The following is a 23100-nucleotide window of genomic DNA, read 5'->3' as shown; positions in this document are numbered from 1 at the left end:
CTCCTTCAGAAAGTAATTTTTGTGAGGGGAAGCAAAGAAATCTGTGGGGACATGAATTCTGCATGCACACAATGGTGCAGAACTCCCTCAGGAGCACTGAATTAAGAGACTGAGGGAGGAATAGGAATAAAGTCTGTAGTGACTTCATAAGAGCACAAGCCCACTGAGGAGCATCTATACAGGAGTCTATGGAATATCCATACAGGAATGTATTGATCACAGAAGCATGTGAACATGGGTTGACCATTTTGATAAGATTCCTCAGCTTCTTCCATCTTTCCTACTAAATGAAAACTTTTTAGAGAGCCGTATTTATCTCTATTCTGAGGTGTGGAAACTGCTGAGATACTAACTAACTACACACAATTTATCAAAGCTGTGGCTCTCCAGCATCATTCATCTATGGCCCTGCCTCTGGATGGGGCATGAATAAGGTGGTCATCAAGGAAGGGACAGACATAGAAACTCTCCTGTCTGAGAGCTGCTATTAATACTATCAACATTTTCATAGGACCTGTGCTAGTAGTGTTGTGCTCCTAGAGCAAAGCATCTGACACACTGCTGAATTGGGATAGGGAGCTGGGCATCCTTCAGCTCTACTGATGTCATCAGGTGCGCCATGCTCATGGAAGCTAATGTGAATATTAAAAGTCTCCACCTTCAGTTTTAATTTCTTCATTAATCTGTTGAGTTATTACAAATAAAGAACTGACTTATAGCCTGCTTTGACTAACAACAAGATGTAGTAAAGTCCTCAACTCTCTTCTGGAAAAAGGGACAGGTTCAGTTACTCCCATTCATGGAAAATGAAGGATGGCTGTCTTCACATTTAGTCTCTTTTGTGGATCCTTTGACAAGTGAGATGAGGTAAATCTGTGCCCTGTTTATGCATCCCAGGATTGCATAAACTTCTGACCACAGTATCACACTGGGAGCTCGTGTTCAGCTGATTATTCACCATGACTCCCAAATCTTTTTCAGAAAGTCACTGCTCCCCAGGATAGAGTCCCCATCCATCTGCAACAGCCTCCTGGAAATAGATCTGCTTAATGACGATTCCCTATAGATAGTTACATTTTAAAATCAATCAGCCAGTTTTCAAATCCATTTAATGTGTCCCATGTTAATTTTATATTGTTCCAGGTTTTTTTTTTTTTTTTTTTTTTAAATCAAAATGTTGCATGGTACTAAGTCAAACACCTGACAGAAGTCTAAGTATATTATGTCAACACTATTACCTTTATCAACCAAACTTTTAATCTCATCCAAAAAAGATATCAAGTTAATCTCATGGGATATGTTTTCCATAAACCTATGCTGATTTGCATTAATTACACTACTTTTCTTTAATTCTTTATTAATCGAATCACATAGCAGCTGCCCCATTAACTTGCCTGGGATCCACAAATACTGACAGACCTAGAATTACCTGGATCATCCCATTTACCTTTTTAAAAATTGGCATAAGATTAGCTTTTTTCCAGTCTTCTGGAACACCCCTAGTGCTCCAAATCTTATTGACAACTAACATGAATGGTCCAGCAAGCTTTTCAGCCAACTCTTGCAACACTCTTGGATGCAAGTTCTAGCCCTACTGATTTTAATATGTCTGACTTTAGTAGCTGCTGTTTAACATACTCCAGAGATACAGTGGAATGGAAGGAGTGTTATCGCCACATGATAAGAGTATATCTGTTTTTCCCCCCAAATACTGATCAGAAATATATCAACCCTTCTACCTTTTCTGCATCATTGATAATTCGACCATATATAGTAATGGATCAATACCATTGTTAGGATTCTTTTTGTTCCTAAGATATTTAAAAAGCTTGTCCTTGCTGTCCTTAGCTCTGGTGGCCAAGATTTCGCCTTCTCTCTTGGCTTCTCTTATCAGTTTTCTACAATTCCTAACTACTGATTCATATTCATTAACAACAAATTCCACATTGTTATATTTTTATTTTTGTTTTTACAGCTGCCTTCACTTCCCCTCTAAACCAGGTTTTTTTTTAACCAATACAGCCTTCTTTCTCAATTTTAGGATTGTGACTTTTGAGGCATTTAGTAAGCTGTTCTTAAATGATTCCCAATAATCATTCACATTTTTCTGATTTAATCTTCCTCACACCTGATTTGGATAATAATTGTTTTCAGCTTTGTGAAATTGGCCCCATTAAAGCACCAAGTATATATATTACTGGTCTAGATTTTATTCTGCTTACATATTAAAGCTACCATTAACCTTTAGTTCTGAGATCAGTTCCTCTTTATCTGTTAAGACAAGGTCTAATATAGAGGTTCCCCGTGTTGGCTGAAAATTATTGAGTTAAGAAACTGTCATCTATTAAATTCCAAGGATGTTTTAGTACTGTCAGCATGAGACCTCCAGCATATGTCACTCAAATTGAAGACCCCTATGATCATGCAGTATTTTTTCCCTACAAGTTGTAGGTAGGCGCACAAGGAGGCAGTCCTACTGTGCCTTAGTGTGATTTTGTGGTCTGTAGCAGACAACAGCTAGTACCCCATCTGTCCTTTATCTGTTAGGACATTGATCTATATGCATTCAAGATCATTTTCTCCCAAGTTATTAGGGACTCGAAAACAGGTAAAGCAATTTTTGACAGTGCCCACTCCCCGTTTCCTTTTGCTAACATAGTCCTTCCAAAATAGGTTATAACCATTTAACATTCCAATTGTGCGAGTCATCCCACCAGGTTACAATAATACAAGCTAGACCGAATTTAGGCTTATAAATGAACAGTTCTAGTTCCTCATGTTTACTCAGGCTCCTAGCATTGGAGCACAGGCAATTAAAGAATTGCTTTCCTTCATGTCCTTTGGTTCCTTGATTAATTTTCTTCCTAACATCTCCATTTTATACTGAGTGCTCATATCACCCCTCTTTTTACCCTCCCTTTTGCTATTAGTTTCCCCCCTTTCTGACTACTCTAGCCAGTCTGTCCCCCAGGAGATCGATCCTCCTTCTACTGAAGTGGAGGCCATCCAAACTATACAGCTCCTCTCCCATAAAAGATGGACCCATTTCTATAAAACCAAAGCCCTCCATCCTACATCACTTACCTAGCCAGTGATTCTCTTCCAGAATCTTCTGCCTTCTGTCTTCCTTTGCTTGAGGGACAGCAAGGATCACAGAGAAGATGGCTTGGACATTTTTCTTCTTCGGCAGACTTCTGAGTTCTCTAAATTATTTACTACCTGCGAGATATCCCGCGATGCAATGTCATTTGTGCCAATATGAACCATCACCACTGGATCCTTGCCCATCATCTTCAAAAGCCCATCCAATCTTAGAGTGACATCTCGTGTCTTGGAAACAGGAAGGCAGCATGCCATCCTGTTGTCCAACTGTCTTGTGCAGAACCTTCTTCTGCTTCTTCTGAGTACTGAATCTCCAACAAGGACCGTCTCTCTATTTTGGACAGTTTGAGAACTCTTTGCGAGTCAGTCTGATTTTCTTAAAAGTTGGGCCAAGCTGCTACCTGTATGTATGTTCCAGCCTGAGTTCTGTTTCCATGTCAGTGCTGTCCAACTGTACCAGCAGGATGGGTGGGGTTAGCATGAGGGGGATGGGGCTAGCATGAGGGGGATGGGGCTGGGCAGGCATTGGCAGCTAGGCAAGAAGCTTCTCTGGTCCTTTAATGTTGCACTTCAACCCCCCTTTTTTTAGGAGGGAGGGGAAGGGAATGGCTGTCTGTGCCAGAGCAAGACGATTTTGCTGCTTCCTGGGAACTCTCCTGCTTGGGGGAGAGAGGCTGCAGGAAACCCTGCCCCAATCTGAACATTTGGGAGAGACCTGAATCTCCCTAGAACCAGAACAGATCTCCAGACTAGGCACTCAATCAGTTGGGAGGTACAGGAGACTGCATCTGGCTTTCCCCTTCTTAGTCTCCTCCATGCTGCACTCTGTGTGGTTGAGCAGGGAGGTAGAGGGAAAATCCCAGTAATTATGAGGAGAAAAGGAATCTCCATGCCAATAAAGGCAGAGTGCAGAAGCCTGGAAATCTGAAGCCAATTGAAAAGAAATTGTATATATTTGCTCTGTAGCAAGGTGGTGCTGATCTGCCTCCCTCTTGGAGCTATAGAGGCAGATGCAAAACTAACAGGCTTTTCAGAGGTGGAGCCACAGCTCATCTATAACCAAATGATAGTTCTGGTCAGCTTCAGCTAGAGCAGAGACATTTGGCTGCCTAAAACAAGTATGTCTAATGTCATGGATCTGTGGGCCTCATTACAAATAATAAGTACAATGCAAGTTCCCAGTCTCATGGAAATACTTAGTACAATTTCAGTCAACAGTTTAAAAGGTGGAAAAACTTTTCAGCTTAGAAGACCCATTGGCCTCAACCAAAATTCACTGAAGCCATTAGAATTCCAGGCCATTAGTTTTCGAACTTTAAGTTCTTATGTTGAAAAAAACTGCAATAAGACATTTCTGGGTTCCCAACTGTCTCTCTACTCCTATCAATTTATATTATGTACTAAGGCTTTTAAAAGCTACTTGGGGTCCAGAATCTCAGTGATCCAATTTATGCCAGCCAAGTATCTAGTCCCTTGATAGTTAGAGGGTAAACATAGCCCACTGTAATAATGTCAACAGATTTTTACAGATTTGTTCTAAGTGTTGAGGGATGGGACATAATAATAGCAAAAGACCATAAGACATAACAGTAAATACACTCTACCCAGATACAACGCGACCCGATATAACACAAATTTGGATATAATGCGGTAAAGCAGCGCTCCGGGGGGGGACGGGACGGGACTGCGCACTCCGGCGGATCAAAGCAAGTTCAATATAACGCGGTTTCACCTATAATGCAGTAAGATTTTTTGGCTCCCGAGGACAGCGTTATATCAGGGTAGAGGTGTACATAAAAAAGAGAAAAAAATATAAGACGTTTGAGTACTAAAGAATTAGCAGTACGGATGTTTGGAAGAAGAGAACAACAGAGTGGAACATAAGTGAGGGCCCAATATTAAATGCAAACAGCAGGAAAAAAGGCACCAAAGATAACTAAGACAGTTAACATAATATGCGAGTAACAATATAAACAAAAATAAAATCACACAAGTACAATGAAAAAGGGAAGGACCTTAATGTCAGATGACATTTTGAACTTGACACATATCTAGGGTGGAGGCTTACTAACTGCAGATATCTAAAATACATGAGAAACTGGGACTGAGAAGTTATTAAAAAATTGAAAAAAAAAATTAGATCAGACAAGTTGCACATTTCTGTGTAGACTGTTATTTAGAACAGGCTTGAAAGCTTGTCTCTCTCACCAACAGAAGTTGGTCCAACAAAAGATATTATCTCACCACCTTGTCTCACTTAGAACAGTAGATCAGTAAGGCAACCACTGCAATAATATGTATGTCTACACTGAAGCTGGAAGTGTAATTTCCAGCTCAGATTGATATAACTGTACTAGCTTTGACTGAGATAGCTTGTAAAAACAGCAGCATAGCTGTGGTTCAACGGGCAGTGGGATGGATTAGCTGCCCCAAATACATATAGGATTGAAGACAGGATTGTAGTGAAGGCAACTAGTCCATCCTACCAACCATGGAGCTGCAACTACATGGCTATTCTTAGCATGCTAGCTCGATCAAAGCAAGAATGGGTACGTCTGTCCAAAATTACACCTCCAGCTCCAATGTAGACATACCCTATGAGAGAATCAAGGCATACACCAGTTTTAAATGTGATATTTGTCAAATAATTATGGATTACATTGTTACAGACCCAGAAAATCCCTATCCATCAACCTCATGTCCACCCATAAGGCCCTATATACTCATAGAATTTTTGATACAACATTTGTCTTGCAAAGGAATCTTCCTTGCCTTCTTCCCTCCATGCAGATTTGGGATGGAAGGGGAAAAAAAAGTTTGGAAGATTTAATTAATCTCTCCCTCTTTCCTCCAGCAGAAATAGATTTCCAAGTAGTAGGACCCTGCCTTTAGTTCTGCAAAGTAGCGTGTTTCCCCCCTGTGATGGGATATACAAACCCCACACTGGGCAACAAAGGGTTAAGGAGCTGCTGTGGGCTCAGCCAGCCTTGCCCTGCCACACATGCAAGAGATGCACAGGCTGGAGGAGGAGTTAAAAGGGAGCAGGACAGCTCACTTGGGGGTAGATGAGGGACAGGAGCAGGACTGGAACTTGCAGCTCCTGAGAAAAGTGCTGAGGGAAAGCATGATCCCTCCCTGATGACAACTATCCGAAGATCCCTCCCTGAGAGAAGGGAGGACATGCTTCAGGTACACCATGAGAGGGAAGCATTCCTCCCTTTCTCTCTTATGTACTCAGTTTATTTGTGCTAATTCTCCTTCTTCTGTTTATGAGCTATCCCTGAAGGGGAGAGACCTGGAGCTGAACTGACCGGAGGGCCAAGGCACCAGGGGAGGCAGCCGCTGCTCCAAGGAAAGAGTTAACACACCATGCCTGACCACGAAGAGGTGCCATGCAGTGAGCGGACCCCATTCATGCTTTCCTGTTCAGTCTGCAAACTGTGGACAACAGAGGGATGGTAGGAAGTGGTTCAGGGAGGGCAGCCTGGAGGCACTCTTGGGTGTTGGACCCTTTTGTTAACCTCAGAGGGCCCTGGGCCAGAGCCTAGGGTGTGGGAGGGCCCAGGCTCCCCTACCAAAAGCCCCTCTACAAGTTGAACTACCTAAGCCCTGACCACTAGGTGACACTCCCCACAAGTGAAGATCATCACACCCCCATAGCAGCACAACATGTTGTAAATGAATATCTTCTATTTCAAAATACTACTGGAAACCTTCTACTGTGCTGGAGTGCTGCTGAGATCATGCTGCTTAGGTACTGCAGAGGAATCTTCTAGAAAAGCAAGAGGCCAGAGAAAACCCTTGATTCTTGCAATTCCATCTCCAATGTAAAGAATTAAAATGGAGGATCTCAACGATTAAATGGGAGAGGAGATTATGATTTTCCTCCTCTGGGGCTATCCACTGATACTTTCCCAATAATGTGCCTACCAGCTATTTCCCACCTATTCTTCCCAGAGACCCACTACTTCAGTATTCTAGACATGAACACTACATAATTTCTAATCCTATAAAACATACTTTATACCTCCTCCCCAAAAGACATGCCAACTAACTAATAACTACTTTATACTACCCAAAAAACAGTTAAACCAACTAAAACAGACACCTATTCCCTTCAATACTTGTCCCCCAGGCTCATGACATCTCACAAAAAAAATCTAACTAAACAGATATGTACTGTAGATATGAATGAATGAGAAATAGTCAAAGATCCCTTATCCTAAGCAGCCTCAACGTCCCCACTCCACTGACCCTTTATTCTACATTCAATAGACTTGCCCATTCTGTCTCCCTGTTCCTCTACCTCAGCATTCCCACATCTCCATCCCCTCGTCATTTACTAGCACCCATTAATATATATGTAATAATTAGAGCCCCATATATTCCACAATTCTGTCACTGCAGAATTTGCCTCAAAACGGAGCTCCATAATCTCAGGTTTGATAGGGGGGGAAAAAATGTTTCTAGTCCTTGTAACCAAGGAAATCACACTGGAAACCATGAACAACTGTAAACTGATGTAGAAAAGTTTGCTTGAGTCTGCAGACAGCCAGAAACAATAGCTCAGAGGTGTGAACTGCTTAATTCATCTCAATCAGGATCTTGTGGACTGATCCTGTGGTGGTTAGATTTGACATGCCAAGATACCACAGAATTAAGCATTCTTGCCATGTAATCTGCAATTCTGCTGCAGCCAACTACCCCACATTTTATTTTGTCTCTCAGTATTGGCAATACAATGTGTTCAAAAATCATGGGGTAGGCCCCCCAAAGTCATATGATTGTCTTAAAATTCAGAAGATTTAACTCTCAACCTACCGATCCACCCACACACTCACTCTCTACAAGTTTTTTATTTGCCTTCTGGTTTTTGAGCCATTAGTGTATGCTCCGGTCAGATTTCTGAGCTTTTCTCCACAACAAGGGCTAGAAACCTTGTTTCTTAAAAGAAAACACTGAGATTCTCATCTAAACACTTGATTCCAGAAGCTCTGGCTTTAAGAAAAACTTCATAAAATCATTAAAGTTGGCAGCCCTGGTCTTGCTAGTCTACTGGGATATGCTTGTAGCTGCCTCTTGCTCTTTAGTTTTCCTAGTAAGGCGGAGTTAATTGGATTAGTGTATGCTCCCATAGCAGAGGGTCAAGAGTGAGAGCTGTAATACATCTTGTAGCCAGGAAACAGGGGAGCCAGAAATGTAAACTGGCAAAATGAACTGCCTGGAGAACAGTGCAGCAGTCAAGGCCTGGAAAACCTGAAAGATAAGATGAGGAAGCTGGCTACAAGCTCCCTTGCACACAGAAAAGAAAAGAAGGGTCTGAGCCAGACTGCTTGGACAACATAATGAAAGCCCAGGCTTCGGAAGTGGAGCCACTCCACCTGGAGAGCACAGCAAAAAAAATCCCATCCTCAAAAATAACCAATGAATTTTATGTTAATGAATATTTTCAAGACTGAGCCACAGATTTTGTGTGGGGATAGTAGAATGAGAATGAATAGTATTTCATGTTTATAAACTAAATTAAAGTTTTCACAAAAGTTAATTCTGTTGTGTCGCAGAGTACATTATATCTTGACAATGCTTTCAAGACGATGACATGCACCCCACCTCAAGTTACTCCTCAGATTCATTTTAGACACCAGCACACCTACATAACCATCCAGAAACACCCAGACATGCTGCTACCTAGTGGGAGGGAAAGCAAGCTCAAACTCACCTCACCTTAAGTAGGAAAACGGGGGGGAGGGGGGGGGAGGGAGGGAAGGAAGAAATAACTCTGATAGGCAGAAATTCTACAGGAAGATGAAAGAAAGAAGTGTCCGAATGTTAGGTGGGAGAAGGTATCATCCTACTAAAATGCTTTAAGATATTTCAGAATTTTAGCAGGATGATACCTTCTCCCACCTAACATTTGGAATTAAGAACCTTCTAGTTCTACTGCTTTCTTTAGCACTACTCCCATTTCAATTGGAATTAGGAACCAGATATCTATCTATCAATCAATAAAAAAAATTCAGCTTCTGTGCCAGGCCACAGAAAGTCTACCTGAACAGAAATGTATTAAATTGAATACAGTGAGGGTGGATGCTATATTTATTTGCTTCACTCTACAAAACCCTAAATACATTGCTGCACTAACTTAATCCTTAAAGGAAGCAGACAGACAATTTATAACTTTATACCAGAAAAACTATATTCTGTAACCATATAGAAAGTTAACTGATGAGTTAATTTTCAATTTGCTGACAGTAGTACCCAATTAAATTTCTCTAACACTCATTACCACTAGTTTTTCATGACATATAATTAAGAACATGTAAAACACAACTAACTTTATTTTAAGGGTGCCAGCATCCCACAGCCAAAAACATATTGTTCCATCTGCTCCAGTTGAAGACAGATATCTCTTTGATCCACTGCACAATGGAGAAAACTGGAGGAAAAAACAAACAAAAACCCCCACAGGTTAAAAAAAAAAGTATTTGTTCAACTGCTGTCCCAGTCTCTCAAACAGAAACAAATGACCCTAATTATTCAGTCTTTACTGAAAACTCAAGTAGTACCCAACACTACTAAAGGAAAAGTCACATAGTAGAGGAAAAAAATCACATGGTAGCAACACCAACTGGTAAAATATTGTAAAGTCGTCAGAAGGATTATCTTCCCACACTAAAACAACCCTCATGGATGAATCCCCTAGTCCTACAAGTCTACATGCAAACCCAAACATAAAAAAAAAGTTACTTACCTTTACAGTAACTGGAGTTCAAGATGTTTTGTCCTATATGTATTCCACTCTAGTTGCACATACACCAGAGATTTCTGCTTAAGAGCAGTGTGTGACCAACTGCCACTTGAGCCCCTTTTCTACCACAGATCCCAAAGAGTACAGGAAGAGTCCAAAGCAGAGAGGAAGAAAGGCTGATCACGGAATACACATAGGGACAACACATCTCAAAGAAGAACAATGAGCTATCTACATGGGGGTGGAAGGCACTAATAGCCATCAGATGTACCCTGAGTGAGTTCTCCAAGGTCTTTGGCAAAAGGATATAGTCCAAAATATAATGTATTTAGGACTCTAGAAGCACAAGTTCACACTAAGCCACAAATCTCTACCACTTTTTGTATTGTACACTTTTCTTGTAGAATCTTTTCTACTGTTGATCAGAATAGTTTGTTCCTCTGAAGAACATATCTTTTCTAGTTCTGACGTCCATCCAAAAAAAGTGGTTAGGTTGAGATGGATCAGGATTACCGATGATTCCCATGTTCTGAGTCAAGAGGCTTACTGACAATTCCCATGTTCTGAGTCAAGAAGTCCAACAGCAGAAATAATTGAATCAGAGGATAAGTGGAGAAGCAAAGTAGTTCTGGAAACCAATACTGTATGAGCCACGAAGGAACTACTAAGATAATTACTGCCTTTTCCTGTTTGATTTTCCTGCAAAAATTAAGAACATATCAACCAGAGAGTTTGGATTCTGACCCCCTCTGGAACAAAAACTTTTGACATTTCTTGTTCCTGTCTGTTGCAAACAAATCTACTGCCAGTCATCACCACTGGTGGAAAATGAACTGAACAACAGATTTCTGAATCTCCTATTCATGTTCTGTGGAAAATTATTTGCTGAGGTTATCTGCTAATGTGCTCGGCAGACCTGGCCGGTTATATATATTGATATATATCAATATCCTGGAGCCCAGAGGAGTTTACAGCTTATTGCCTATGAGCACAGAAGAGATGACTGTGCTCTCTGCTTGTTTATATAAAACACTGTAATCATGTTCGTCATGATCTGACTAGGCTGAACTTGAATCATTGGCAAGAAGTGTATGCATATGCTGGAAACTCTTCTGAGCTCCAGGATATTGATATATATAACAGTGACTCTTCTAGACTCTATATGCATCTGTTGCTATCGTTCTTATCGGAAGGGGTAGAACAAAGGAAAATTCAATACAAACTGCATTCAGGTTTTCCACAAATTGAAAGGGAAGAGAATCTTTTGTGGAACTGATACAATCATGTCCAGACTGTGTTTGCTCAGGGCATACACTGTCCTCAACCAAGCTTACATTCAAAGTAGATGCAGTTTCGCATGCAATGTCATGGAAGCGCAAGAGGCCATGGGACCCATTAGACTGAGGCAAGATCTTACTGTAATTTGCAGAAAAGGCAGTTACCTTTTTCCGTAACTGGTGTTCTTCGAGATATGTTGCTCAAGTCTATTCCACAGTAGGTGTGCGTGCTCACCACGTGCACCGGTGCCAGTTTTTCCCCTAGCAGTACCCATGGGGGGGAGAAGCGCCCCCCGCGACCCCTGGAGTGGCGCCTGCCTGGCGCGGTTTAAGGGGAGCTGCGCACTCCCCCTACCCTCAGTTCCTTCTTGCCAGTCAACTCCGGCAGCAGGGAAGGAGGGCGGGATGTGGAATAGACATGAGCAACACATCTCGAAGAACACCATTTACAGAAAAAACTGCCTTTTCTTCTTCAAGTGATTGCTCATGTGTATTCCACAGTAGGTGATTCCAAGCTGTATCTGCTGGAGGTGGGTAGGAGTTCACAAGTTCTCGGGACAGAGTACTGCCCTGCCGAACCCGGCGTCATTCCTGGTTTGGGAGACTATTGCATAGTGCGAGGTGAACGTGTGAACCGAAGACCACGTGGCGGCCCTACAAATGTCCTGAATAGGGACGTGGGCCACAAAGGCAGCCGGTCAAGTGTGCCCTAACTACGGGGGAAGGGGGAACCCTCCAGCTCATAACAGGAGTGGATGCACGAAGTGATTCAGTTGGACAGCCACTGAGTGGAAATCGGTTGGCCTCTCGCGCACTCAGCTGAGGTGACAAACAGCTGCAAGGACATTCTGAACGGCTTGGTTCGGTCGAGGTAGAAAGCCACAGCCCGCCTCACATCGAGCGTGTGGAGGCAGCGGTCCTCATTAGTAGCGTGGGGTTTGGGGCAAAGGACTGGTAGAAAAATGTCCTGACCCATGTGGTAGGCAGAGACCACCTTCGGGGGAACGTGGGGTGTGAGCGGAGCTGGACCTTGTCCTTATGAAAGATCCTGTACGGCGGCTCGGAGGTCAGGGCCCTGAGCTCCGAGACCCACCTGGCCAACCTGATAGCAACCAGGGAAGCTACCTTCCATGAGAGGTGAGACCAGAAACACGTGGCCAGAGGCTCAAACGAGGGCCCTGTAAGCCGAACCAGCACCAGATTCAGGTCCCACTGCGGTACCAGGGTCTTAGAATACAGGTAAAGCCGGTCCAAACCCTTAAGGAACCGGCCAGTCATAGCATGGGAGAACACCGAGTGTCCTTGCACTGGGGGATGGAAAGCCTATATGGCTGCCAGATACACACTCACTGATGAGGGCACCAGGCCCTGGGCCCTCAGGCGGAGGAGGTAATCAAGGATAAGCAGGATCGGGGCAGCCGTTGGGGATACACCTTGGTCGGTCGTCCACCTAGCAAAACGAGACCACTTCGCCATGTAGGACCGGTGAGTGGAGGGCCATCTACTCTCAAGGAGGATGCGCTGAACCGGAGCTTAGCATGTCCTTTCCTTGCCACCTAGCCACTGAGCAGCCACACCGTGAGGTGAAGAGCTTCGAGGTTGGGGTGGAGGAGACTGCCCCGGTCCTGAGAGAGCAGGTCTGGGCGGAGTGGCAACAGCCACGGCGGAGCCACCATCAAGCCCAAAAGGGTCCCGTACCAGTGCTCCCTGGGCCACGCCGGGGCAATGAGGACGACCCTGGCCTTGTCCGTCTTTATTTTCTCTAGGACCCTGCTGATCAGCATATAGCAGTTGGCCTGACCAGGACAGGATAAAGGCATCAGAGATAGTGCCCCTCCCAGGCCCCCTCTGGAGCAGAACCGAGGGCATCGTCGGTTCTGTCGGGTCGCGAATAGGTCCACCTGGAGGGCCACTTCCGGGTGTAGGGACCACTCTTGCTGAGAGAAAAAATCCCTGCTCAAGCAATCCGCCTTCACATTCTGGGCGCCCAGTAGGTGAAAGGCTTTTAAGTGGATGTTGTGAGCTATACAGAAGTCCCACAGACTGAGGGCTTCGTGGCAGAGGATCGGGCCCTGCCTTGCCTGTTGATATAGAACATCAAGACCGTGTTGTCCGTGAGAAACCTATCTTGCCCTTCAGGTGTGAGCGGAAGGCTATCCACGCCAGCCGCACCGCCCTGAGTTTCTTGATGTTTATGTGAAGGGTCAGGTCTTGCGGAGACCATAAGCCTTGGGTCTGAAAATTCCCCACATGGGCTCCCCAGCCCAGGTCCGATGCATCGGACACCAGCTCCACGGACGGGGCCCTGTCCCAGAAGCATGTTGCTCGGTGTGGACCACCACCGTAGGGAGGCGGTCACCGAGTTCAGCACGGTGAGGACCTTGTCTAACCTGTCTGTGGCTTGGGAGAACTGCGAGGCCAGGCAGAGTTGGAGAGGCCTCATCCTGAGCCTGGCATGGCGGACCACATACGTGCACGCCGACATGTGACCTAGCAGCTGTAGGCAGGACCTGGCTGTCGTCACCATGAACCTTACGATCGAGTCGATGAGCCCTTTCAGGGTCTCGAACCTGTCTGGGGGGAGAGAGGCCCTGGCCAACGTTGCATCCAGGAGCGCCCCAATAAACTCTATGCGTTGGACTGGGACTAACATGGACTTGGTGTTGTTTACCAACAGGCCCAGGGCAGTGCATGTGGACAGGAGGAGTGCCCCATGATCCCTCATGTGTGATCGGGAGGTGCCTTTGACCAGCCACTCATCCAAATAGGGGACTATCTGGACCCGCCGGCCCCTGAGGTAGGCTGCTACTACTGACAGGCATTTTGTAAAAACCCAGGGGGCAGTGGACAGACCAAACGGGAGGACCGTGAATTGGTAGTGATTCTCTCCCACTACAAAACGGAGGAAGTGCCTGTGCCCCTCTAATATGTGGACATATGCGTCCTGTAGATCAAGGGACGTGTACCAATCCCTGGGATCCAGGGAAGGGATGATGGAGGCCAGAGAAGGGATGATGGAGGCCAGGGAAACCATGCAAAACTTGAGTTTTACCAAGTACTGGTTCAGATCTCGCAGGTCCAGTTTGGGTCTGAGCCCCACTTTGGCCTTCAGGATAAGGAAATACTGGGAGTAATACCCCTTGCCCAGGAACTCCTTGGACACCGCCCCTATCGCTGCTAGTTCTAGGAGCTTCCCGACCTCCTGCTTGAGCAGAGCCTCGTGTGATGGGTCCCCTGAGAGGGGCAGGGCTGGAGGGTGGTTGGGCGGGTAGGAGGTAAACTGGAGGGTGTAACCTTGGGAGATGGTGTTGAGGACCCAACGATCCGAGGTGAACCGCGACCATTCCGGGAGGAACGCACACAATCAATTGGAAAAAGGGAGCTTTGTTGGGGATGGATTCCTGCTGAAAACTGACAGTGTACCCCCGAGTGTCCTGTCAAAAACGCCTTTTACCTGCCTGCTTGCCCTTAGAGGACCCAGGCTGGGGGGACGGGCCGGTATTGTCTTTGCGCACGTTTCTTATAGTCCCGTTGCTTCTTATGGGCGGCCTCGTATTTTGGGAGGGCAGCCCGGGCGGGAGCCTGCTGTAACTTGAACTTGGGTTTTGCCAGAGCAGGGACATAGAGGCCCAGGGTCTGGAGGGTCGTGCGGGAGTCTTTCATGCCGTGCAGCTTTGTGTCTGTTTTCTCCGCAAACAGCGCCGTCCCATCAAAAGGGAGATCCTGCATTGATGACGGCGCTTCACTAGATAGCCCAGAAAGCAGAAGCCAGGACGCCCGTCTCACGGACACCGCCGAGGCTGTGGACCATGCAGCCGTGTCCGCTGCATCTGAAGTGGCCTGCAGAGATGCCCTGGTGGTAGCTGCCCCTTCCTCCACGAGCGCCTTAAACCCTTTTCTATTGCGCTCCTGGAGGGAGTCCTCGAACTTGGGGAGGGATCCCCAGAGATTAAACTTGTAGCGACCCACGAGAGCCTGATGGTTTGCTACTCTCAGCTGGAAACTTGATGACAAATACATTTTTTTCCCAAAAGCATCCAGCTTCCGAGAGTCTTTCTTCTTTGGGGTCAGGGCTGGTTGCTCATCGCTCCCTGTGGTTGACCAACTCAACCACCAAGAAGTTGGGCGCCAGGTGGGTATACAGATACTCATGCCCCTTAGTGGGTACAAAGTACTTGCGCTCCACCTTCTTAGAGATGGGAGCCAATGAGGCTGGTGTTTGCCACAGGGCACTTGAAATTTTCGCCACTCCTTCGTGGAGCGGCAAGGCCACCCTGCCCAGTGCCGAGGGGGACAGAACATTGAACGGAGAGTCTGAGGGCTCTTCCATTTCCTCTGCCTGGAGATGGAGGCTTGCTGTCACCCTTTTTAGTAATTCTTGATGGGCCTGGTAGTCCTCCTGCGGGACGGAGGGGGGGTAGGGCCGCAATCAGCTCCTCCGGACGGGGTGAGGAGGCCGGTGCGGGGCTTTGGGTGTCGGCCAGCACCGGAGGGTCCACCACCTGGTCAGACTCCGGGCACGGCACTGAGGAAATGAGTCCGTCGACTCTTTCCTTAGCGGTCTAGGGATGGAGGCTGATAGTGCTTCCGATGCCCCGGCTACTGAGCAAGCCCCCACTGGGGGCTGCGCCGGAGGCCATGATGCCCACTGGTACCACTGGGCTGGCCACGACGCATGGTGCCATGGCACTTCCTGAGGCACCGGCGGGGCTGGCCGATCAGGCTAGCTAGCCTGGCCTTAGGCGGGCGACTGTGAGCGGAGGTCAGGCTGGCGGATGACACGCTGCTGCCTTCAGACCAGGAGTGGCGGCGGTGCCGGGATCTACGTCGACCATGGGACCGCGACCTCGAGGCAGGAGAACGGCACCGACGGTAGTAGCTGCTCTGCGAGCAGTCTCGATGGGCAGACCCGTGACGGTGAGGAGCTGGCCTTGGCGGAGACTTTGAGTGGGATTCCGAGCGGGAACGGCGTCAACGGTCATGCCTTGACCGACTGCGGTACCACCTTCGAGACAAGGACCGTTGGCGACATCCGCTGCAGTCTCGTCTGTGCTTGCGCCGTGAAGACAGTCTAGCCGGCGTCGAGGGCGATCCACATGGACCTTATGCGTTGGACTGGGAACGGTCACTGGGCGGTGAGCGGTGTCGGGAATGTTCCCTCGACCGAGACTGGTACCGGGCCGGTGGCGACTGCGGCAATCCCAGTGGTGGCTTGCCTCTGGAAGCGTGGGGCCAACATCGGTGGGGCTCCTGACACCGGCATGGACATGACGTCATTAGCTGCCTGGAGGACTTCAGGCGCAGATGGCATCCAGACAACCGGAGAGGCCTGCTCCGAAGGGCCGGGCTACTCCGCTCCGTGTGAGTCGGCGGCCTAGGGCCTGATGGGGAGGGAAGATTACCCGACATTGGCCTAGTCTCTGTCCCAGACTTCCCTTGGTGCCGTTGCGAAGAGGGAGTCTTTCCGGTCCTCTTGGCATGCTCTGTGGAAGGGGAGCGGTGCCGACTAGTCAAATGTACCGGAGGATCTCCGCGTACCGACGCCGCGGTGCTGGGTACCGGATCGGAGTGGCATGCCGGGGTCGGGGCCAGTGCCGACTCCATCAGGATGGCCCGGAGTCTAATGTCCCTTTCTTTTTTAGTCCAGGGCTTGAACAACTTGCAGATCTTGCACCTTTCGCTGATATGGGTTTCTCCCAAGCAGCGCAAACAGTCTGTGTGCGGGTCACTCCTTAGCACAGAACACTCACAGGAGCCGCACGACTTAAATCCCGGGGCATGCTCTGGCCTGGGCTCACTAACTAAGTAAACTTCACTGAAAACTAAACTGACTACAGGTACTACCGAACAAACCGTTCTGGGGACAAGCTGCAGCAAGGCTGGAGCTAAGCAGTTCCGACACACTTTCACTGATGGCAAGAAGGAACTGAGGATGAGGGGAGCGCGCAGCTCCCCTTATACCGCGTCCGGCTGGCACCACTCCAGGGGTCGCAGGGGGCTCTCCCGCCCTACGGGTACTGCTAGGGAAAAAACTTCTGGCACCGGTGCACGTGGCGAGCATGCACACCTACTGTGGAATACACATGAGCAATCACTCGAAGAAGAACCACTTGAAGTTGGATGATGAGGCTGGATATAGTCTGGAATCTGTTGTGAGGTAAGTACTCTTTTGCTGTCCTGGAATACAGTATCAGGCCAGTAAACTCTATACATTCTGTTGGTGTTAAAACTGACTTTTCTTCTTTTACTCTCAAACAGAGAGTCTGGAAAAGCTGGGGAGCCATTCACATAGAGTTTTGAACTTCTTGATAGGACTTTCGCTTGAGAAGCCAGTTGCCCAGATATAAACAGTCTATCGTGCCCTGTTATCTTAGGAAAGCAGCCACCACTTGGTAAATACCCCTGGTGCCAGTGTCAGGCCAAAGAGAAAGAACCCTAAATAGGTAATGATTTGGACCAATCACAAATCAGAAATCTCGTGTACAAGATAATATATTTATGTGGAAATAATTCTGGAGGTCAACAGCTGTAAACCCATCTCCCAGATCTAACAACAGTATTATGGAAGCTAAGGTAACCATGCTTAAATTTCAAATGGTGAATGAAAGTGCTGAGCATTCTAAGGTCCAGGAGTGGCCTCCAACCTCCCATCTTCTTGGGTACAAGAAAATATTTGAAGTAAAAAAGCTTCGCTTTGGTGTTAATGAGGCACAGCTTCTATTGCTCAGAAAGGAAGGAGAGAATCCTCTTTCTGGACAAGAAGTCTCCTTTGAGAGGGGTTCCTGAAAAGGAATAGGGAAGGTGGGTAGGGAGTGGGAAAAGCATGGAATTGAATCACATGAACAGTTGTAATAATTTTTAACATCCCCTTGTCTATTACAGCATTCTATGCTCTCCCATACTGGAAAAGAGAAAGTTTCCAATAGGAGTCTGGGAAAAAGGAGCAGCAGCCAGATCTAGAGGAATGATTATTTTGCAGCTCTCCACAATCCCATCAAAAGGGATGCTTGCTGGTCAGCACAGACTGCAAAGAGAAAGCAGACAGATTTCTCTTCTGTAGTTTCTGACTTTTCCTTTGAGGTTCTGGAGACCTCAGCTAGTAAAAAGAGGACGGAGTTGTCCTCTGTCTAGGGTAAGATTGAAGTTTACCATATTTCCTTTTTATTATTGGAGTATAAATGTCTAAAGAACATAAGGCAGCATGGGAATCCTTAAAAGAGTGGAGGGACCCATTTGTTCTCTCACTGAAAAGATCAGGGTGCCCTATTGGAAGGTTATTCACTATGGCTTGGACTTCTTCCAGAATACTCAAAGACTTAAGCCACAATGATCAACACATCATGATAGAGGTTACCAAAGAGCATGAAGTGGTATCTGCCACATATAAGCAAGCCTGTAATGAAGGTCTTGCTATTAAATGACATTCCGTTATCAATGACCGAGATGGCTCCCTGTATTCCTTTGGCATCTTGTGAACAAAATTTGTGAATTTATTATAGTTGTGAAAATCATACTTTGCCATGAGAACTTGGTAATTAGAAATTTGAAACTGCAGACTTACAACAGAATAGTTTTTGTCCAAAAAGTCTAAATGCTTTACATTAGAATTAAATGGGGCTCTCTTAGAATAGTACTGTTTATTTCTCTCATTAGCTGCAGCTACCAAAAGATAGCATAGTACTGGATGGAAGTACAAGTATTCAGCTTCTTTTGCAGGAAAATAATATTTCTTCTCAGTCTTTTTAGAAGAAGAATAAATAATAGCAGGAGTATGCCATACAGTCTTTGCAGGCTCCAAGTGAGCATCATTAATCAGACGCATGATTTGCCCCAGCATAACAGTATGAAGGATATCTAATAGTTTATAAAGAGCCTCTCAGGACTTCCTCTAACAGTATTTGGAACAAATTCACTACCCTCTTCATGAGTTCTTAAAAGTTCTTAAAGTAGTCAGTACATAATAGTGAGGCTGGTATCACTGCCTCATCCACAGAAGACAAGGAAAGGACTTCAGAGGCTGAGCTAGTCTTTTCCTTCAGAGAGTTCCTCCTGATATTGAGTATGCACAGAAGACCCACGAGGCTTAACGAACTTCTGCTTCTTTCTCTTCATCACTCTCTTTGAGAGGATACTGGAAAGGATGTCTCCTATAAGAGTCCCTGAGTTCCCAATATGGCCACTGAACAGCACCGTACCAGTAAAAAAAAAAAAAAAGGGGGGGGGGCCCTCAGGGAGATGGATATCAGGGCATATGAGGAGCCTGATAACCCCTTTATCTGGAATAATGGGACATCTTGGACTACCTTTCTGAGCCAAAATTTGAGGCTGGGACTGGACCACAGGGGATGGATCAAATGCAATTGCCCTCTTCTGTTCATCTGGCACTGGCCCCTGTCAGAAGACAGGATACTGGGCTAGATGGACCATTGGTCTGACCCAGTATGGCTGTTCTTATAGTATTATGAACAGGCTGTAGGGAAATACGTAAGTGAATTGCTCACTCTGTTCTGGGAGTCAGATAATGAATATGATACATCTGACTCCAGAGGAGGAACAGTGGGAATGGGACTGAAATGAAGCTGTCCCTCTTTTAAGATTAGTAGCAGGGAGGAGACTGGTACTGAGGAAGTAACTGAGTCCTGTACTGGAGATAAATGTAAGCCTCCTGACAGCAATGGGGATTTGGGCTCAGACATTTGTAGGTCCCCTAATACCACACATTGAATCAGTACTGTGAAGCTGGATCAGTCTCTTTACTGTTGATGAAGCACTCAGTACTGATCTGCTTTCTACAATGCATCAATTGGTATCAATGATGTGGTAGCAGCTTATGCCGATGGTGGGTACTGTAACAAGAGACTTAGTACTGGGCATGATCATAGGGTCCTATGACATCAGTGCCGCAGTGCTGGTTCCACACTCTTTCAATGCTCCATCTGTACCTGCACCAGGTTGTGGAGCTTCACTCATCTTGGAACGAAGAGGCAATTTCAACTTTAAAAAAAGAAGAAGAAGAAAAAGAAGAAGAAGATGATGATGATATAAGGGGAACTTTGTCTCATTTCCTTGGGAGGGTGTTTAACTTTTCGCTTCTACTTTCCCCTGGCTCCTCCTATCCTTTAAGGTAAGCTTAACTGCATGCGCTCTGGAGCTAACCAATGCCAAGCTGAAAGAAGCACACTCTGGCTCTTCTGTCCATTGTACAGGGGCGTCAGGTGGGCCCAAATTTGAGGCTGACCACTTGGAGAGGGGAAAAAACAAAAAACAAAACCCCCACATTTTTAGCCTCATCTCCCTGGAATTGCTTGTTCTTTCGGAAAATAACCTACAGATACAGCACTTTAGGCGAGTCTCATGTCCCCTCAAACAAAAAGGCAGCAAGTAGAGTCATCGCTGAGAGGGAAGTGCTCACTTCACAGTATCTGAAGTCGGGAGATTTTAGCATAATCAATTCACATAATACTAAACAAAAGAAGGAGGGGTATGGATTTTATTTTGCACAAACATTTAAGTTCTCTTAAAAATACAGTCCAAAGATACTGAACTGAAAAAAATAAAATAAAAAAAAAAAAAAAACGAGAGCTACATCTCAGTCCAAGTATGCACAGATGGAAACAGGCACTGCTAGCAAAAAATCTCCAATCTTGGGTGCATGTGCACCTAGAGTGAAACACCAATAGGGACAAGCACCCAAGGAAAGACCTTTACAAATATAAGGAATAGAAACAGCCTTACAATAAGCTCTCTTTTATAAATGACAAGTGCTGTGAATTATTAAACAAATAATCTAATGAACTTGTTCTTTTAATGCTTGACAATCTTCTCTCTACCACACCCAATATTTATCATCACTTGTGCATAACTTAGGTGTTGGTCCTGCAAAGACTTACGTACCTAACTTTATATACAAGTAGTCCCACTGACTTCAACAGGACTATACATGTGCATAAAGGGAAGCATGTGTTTTTGCAGAATCAGAACAGAATCTTCGGGATCAGATCTTCGGGACAAAAATCATGCCTTGAATCTTTCGCACATTTATGACACATACAAAAAAAAAATAACTAAAGGGACCACTCAATTTTTCAAAGCTCCTTGTCCATCCTTTACAATTGAATTACCTGTTGCACATTTCTTACTAAAACAAACTTCACAGAAAAAAACTGTTATTGCTGCAATCCACTTCCTCACTTATGTGATTTGTAGAAAGACAGAAAGATTGTTACCTGTAGTGATGTTATGGATGCACTGTGACCCTGCAAAACTGCTAAGGGTGCACATGTTCGAAGACACCAAACTCTGATCATTTTATCACAGCTCCCTGCAGCAATCATGGTGTTTTCATAGTTCACAGCCATGTCAGATATTTCAGCTGCATGTCCTCTTAAAGTTGTCAACAACCTTCCATCATCTGTTGCCCAGATTTTTACAAGGCAATCATCAGAACCCTAAAAACAAGGCAGCAATCATCACAACCATATAATTATCTCTTCTGATGTCCCATACCTATGTTATTTAACTAAAACAACAAAATTTGTGACATTCATTGTAAACCACTTCTCACTACAGTCTGAATATATTGAGGAAAGCTGCAGAGGAAAGCTGCAGAAGAATGTGCAAGCAGAATACAAAGTATGCTAAGTGCGAACAGTATATACAAATTATGCATCTATACACACAAGCCCTGCAGCAAGCTGGATCTAAATTCTTTAGCAAGGTCTTTTAGTTTCTGCAAAACGCCAGGGCAACAAACTGTAGATACTGCAAACAGCCTAATTTATATTTTAAAACTGAAGTTATATTTAATATAAAAATTAATAATGAATCAGTACAGTGTTCCTTGTATTTATTTATGTTAAATTTAATATTTTATGCTATACCTGTATTTCTATTCTCTCTCTGCGCCAGCTAGTCCTTCATGCACTCCCAATTTAAGAAATGCTACCGTATATCTTCAGAATATATTTCCTCACCTTTCTGGCATGCTTTAATATGCAGTGAAACAGACAACTTTTAAAGCATAAAAAAATCTTTATTAATGCCCATTGAGATGAATGGGGCAATTCACAACACTCAGAGCTGCTCCAGGATCTCTGCAAACTCAGGCAGACATTTCTGTCCCAGTTACAGTAAATTCACATTTTGACAGTTTCCTTTGAAACCATAATAGATGTTTGGTTTTGGTTTAAATGAAATCCAAGACCCTGGGAACAAATGAAAGGTCTGTCCATACCGTCCCAGAGAGCACAAAGATGTAGATAGGTAACTAGTGTCAGACACCTCAGTGCTTTTGAAAATCCCACTAGGTGCCTATCTGCACATAAATACTTTTAAAAATTGGGCCCTATATGACTTGCTTTAGTCGCACAGGAAGTCTGTGACAGAGCAGGGAATTGAGCCCATATTTCCGGAGTCACAGGCCCTTACCACTGGGACTATTCTTCCTCTCCATAGGGATATACACCCCAGCAAGTTAAAAACTTCACCCCAGAAAGTTAACAACTAATGTTTTATGAACTCTAATCAGAGACAATGGATGAGAGTCAGACATCTGTCATCACCACTTTTTGTAAAATTGAACAGGTTCCAGTTATAACTCAGCTAAAAAAAATCCAATTTGTTGCAGCACATCTATGAGGCCCAGGCCTTATGCTGGCACGTAGATATAATTCATTAATTAAGAGGGACTGCAAGAGAAGAGGGGATTCTGGGCCTTGAGTTCTGGTATCACATGATATGTGCCATGCCTACAAGTTAGATTTACAGAATGACAGCGGCCTAGAAAGAACCTACTCTCTCTTCCCATCCAAATAATATGCGAAGTATAATGTAATATATATGGGATGATTTTTTTTCTATTATTATTAAAGCGGAAACTGGAATGATTTGGGTGATGTCCTAGATAGAGGAGAAAGGATGAAATATTGTAAGAAAGTTCCTTGACAGTTAGAAAAGGAGGATGCTACAGTAACA

General features: G+C 45.2%; 1 protein-coding gene across 2 annotated transcripts in view; it reads right to left on the bottom strand.

Annotated features, from left to right (window-relative positions):
- Nucleotides 1-23100, bottom strand: part of PHIP (pleckstrin homology domain interacting protein) — a 339129-nt gene that overhangs the window by 195637 nt on the left and 120392 nt on the right. For both annotated transcript variants that reach the window (XM_034766155.1, XM_034766156.1), the window contains exons 8-9: nucleotides 21354-21575; nucleotides 9438-9538 (exon numbers count right to left, since the gene is read on the bottom strand). In XM_034766155.1, the coding sequence (XP_034622046.1) occupies nucleotides 9438-9538; nucleotides 21354-21575 (323 nt within the window). The remainder of the gene's footprint in view (nucleotides 1-9437; nucleotides 9539-21353; nucleotides 21576-23100) is intronic.

This window comes from Trachemys scripta, chromosome 3, assembly GCF_013100865.1.
Source record: "Trachemys scripta elegans isolate TJP31775 chromosome 3, CAS_Tse_1.0, whole genome shotgun sequence".
Classification (NCBI taxonomy): Eukaryota; Metazoa; Chordata; order Testudines; family Emydidae; genus Trachemys; species Trachemys scripta.
This window is presented reverse-complemented; position numbering and strand designations above follow the sequence as displayed.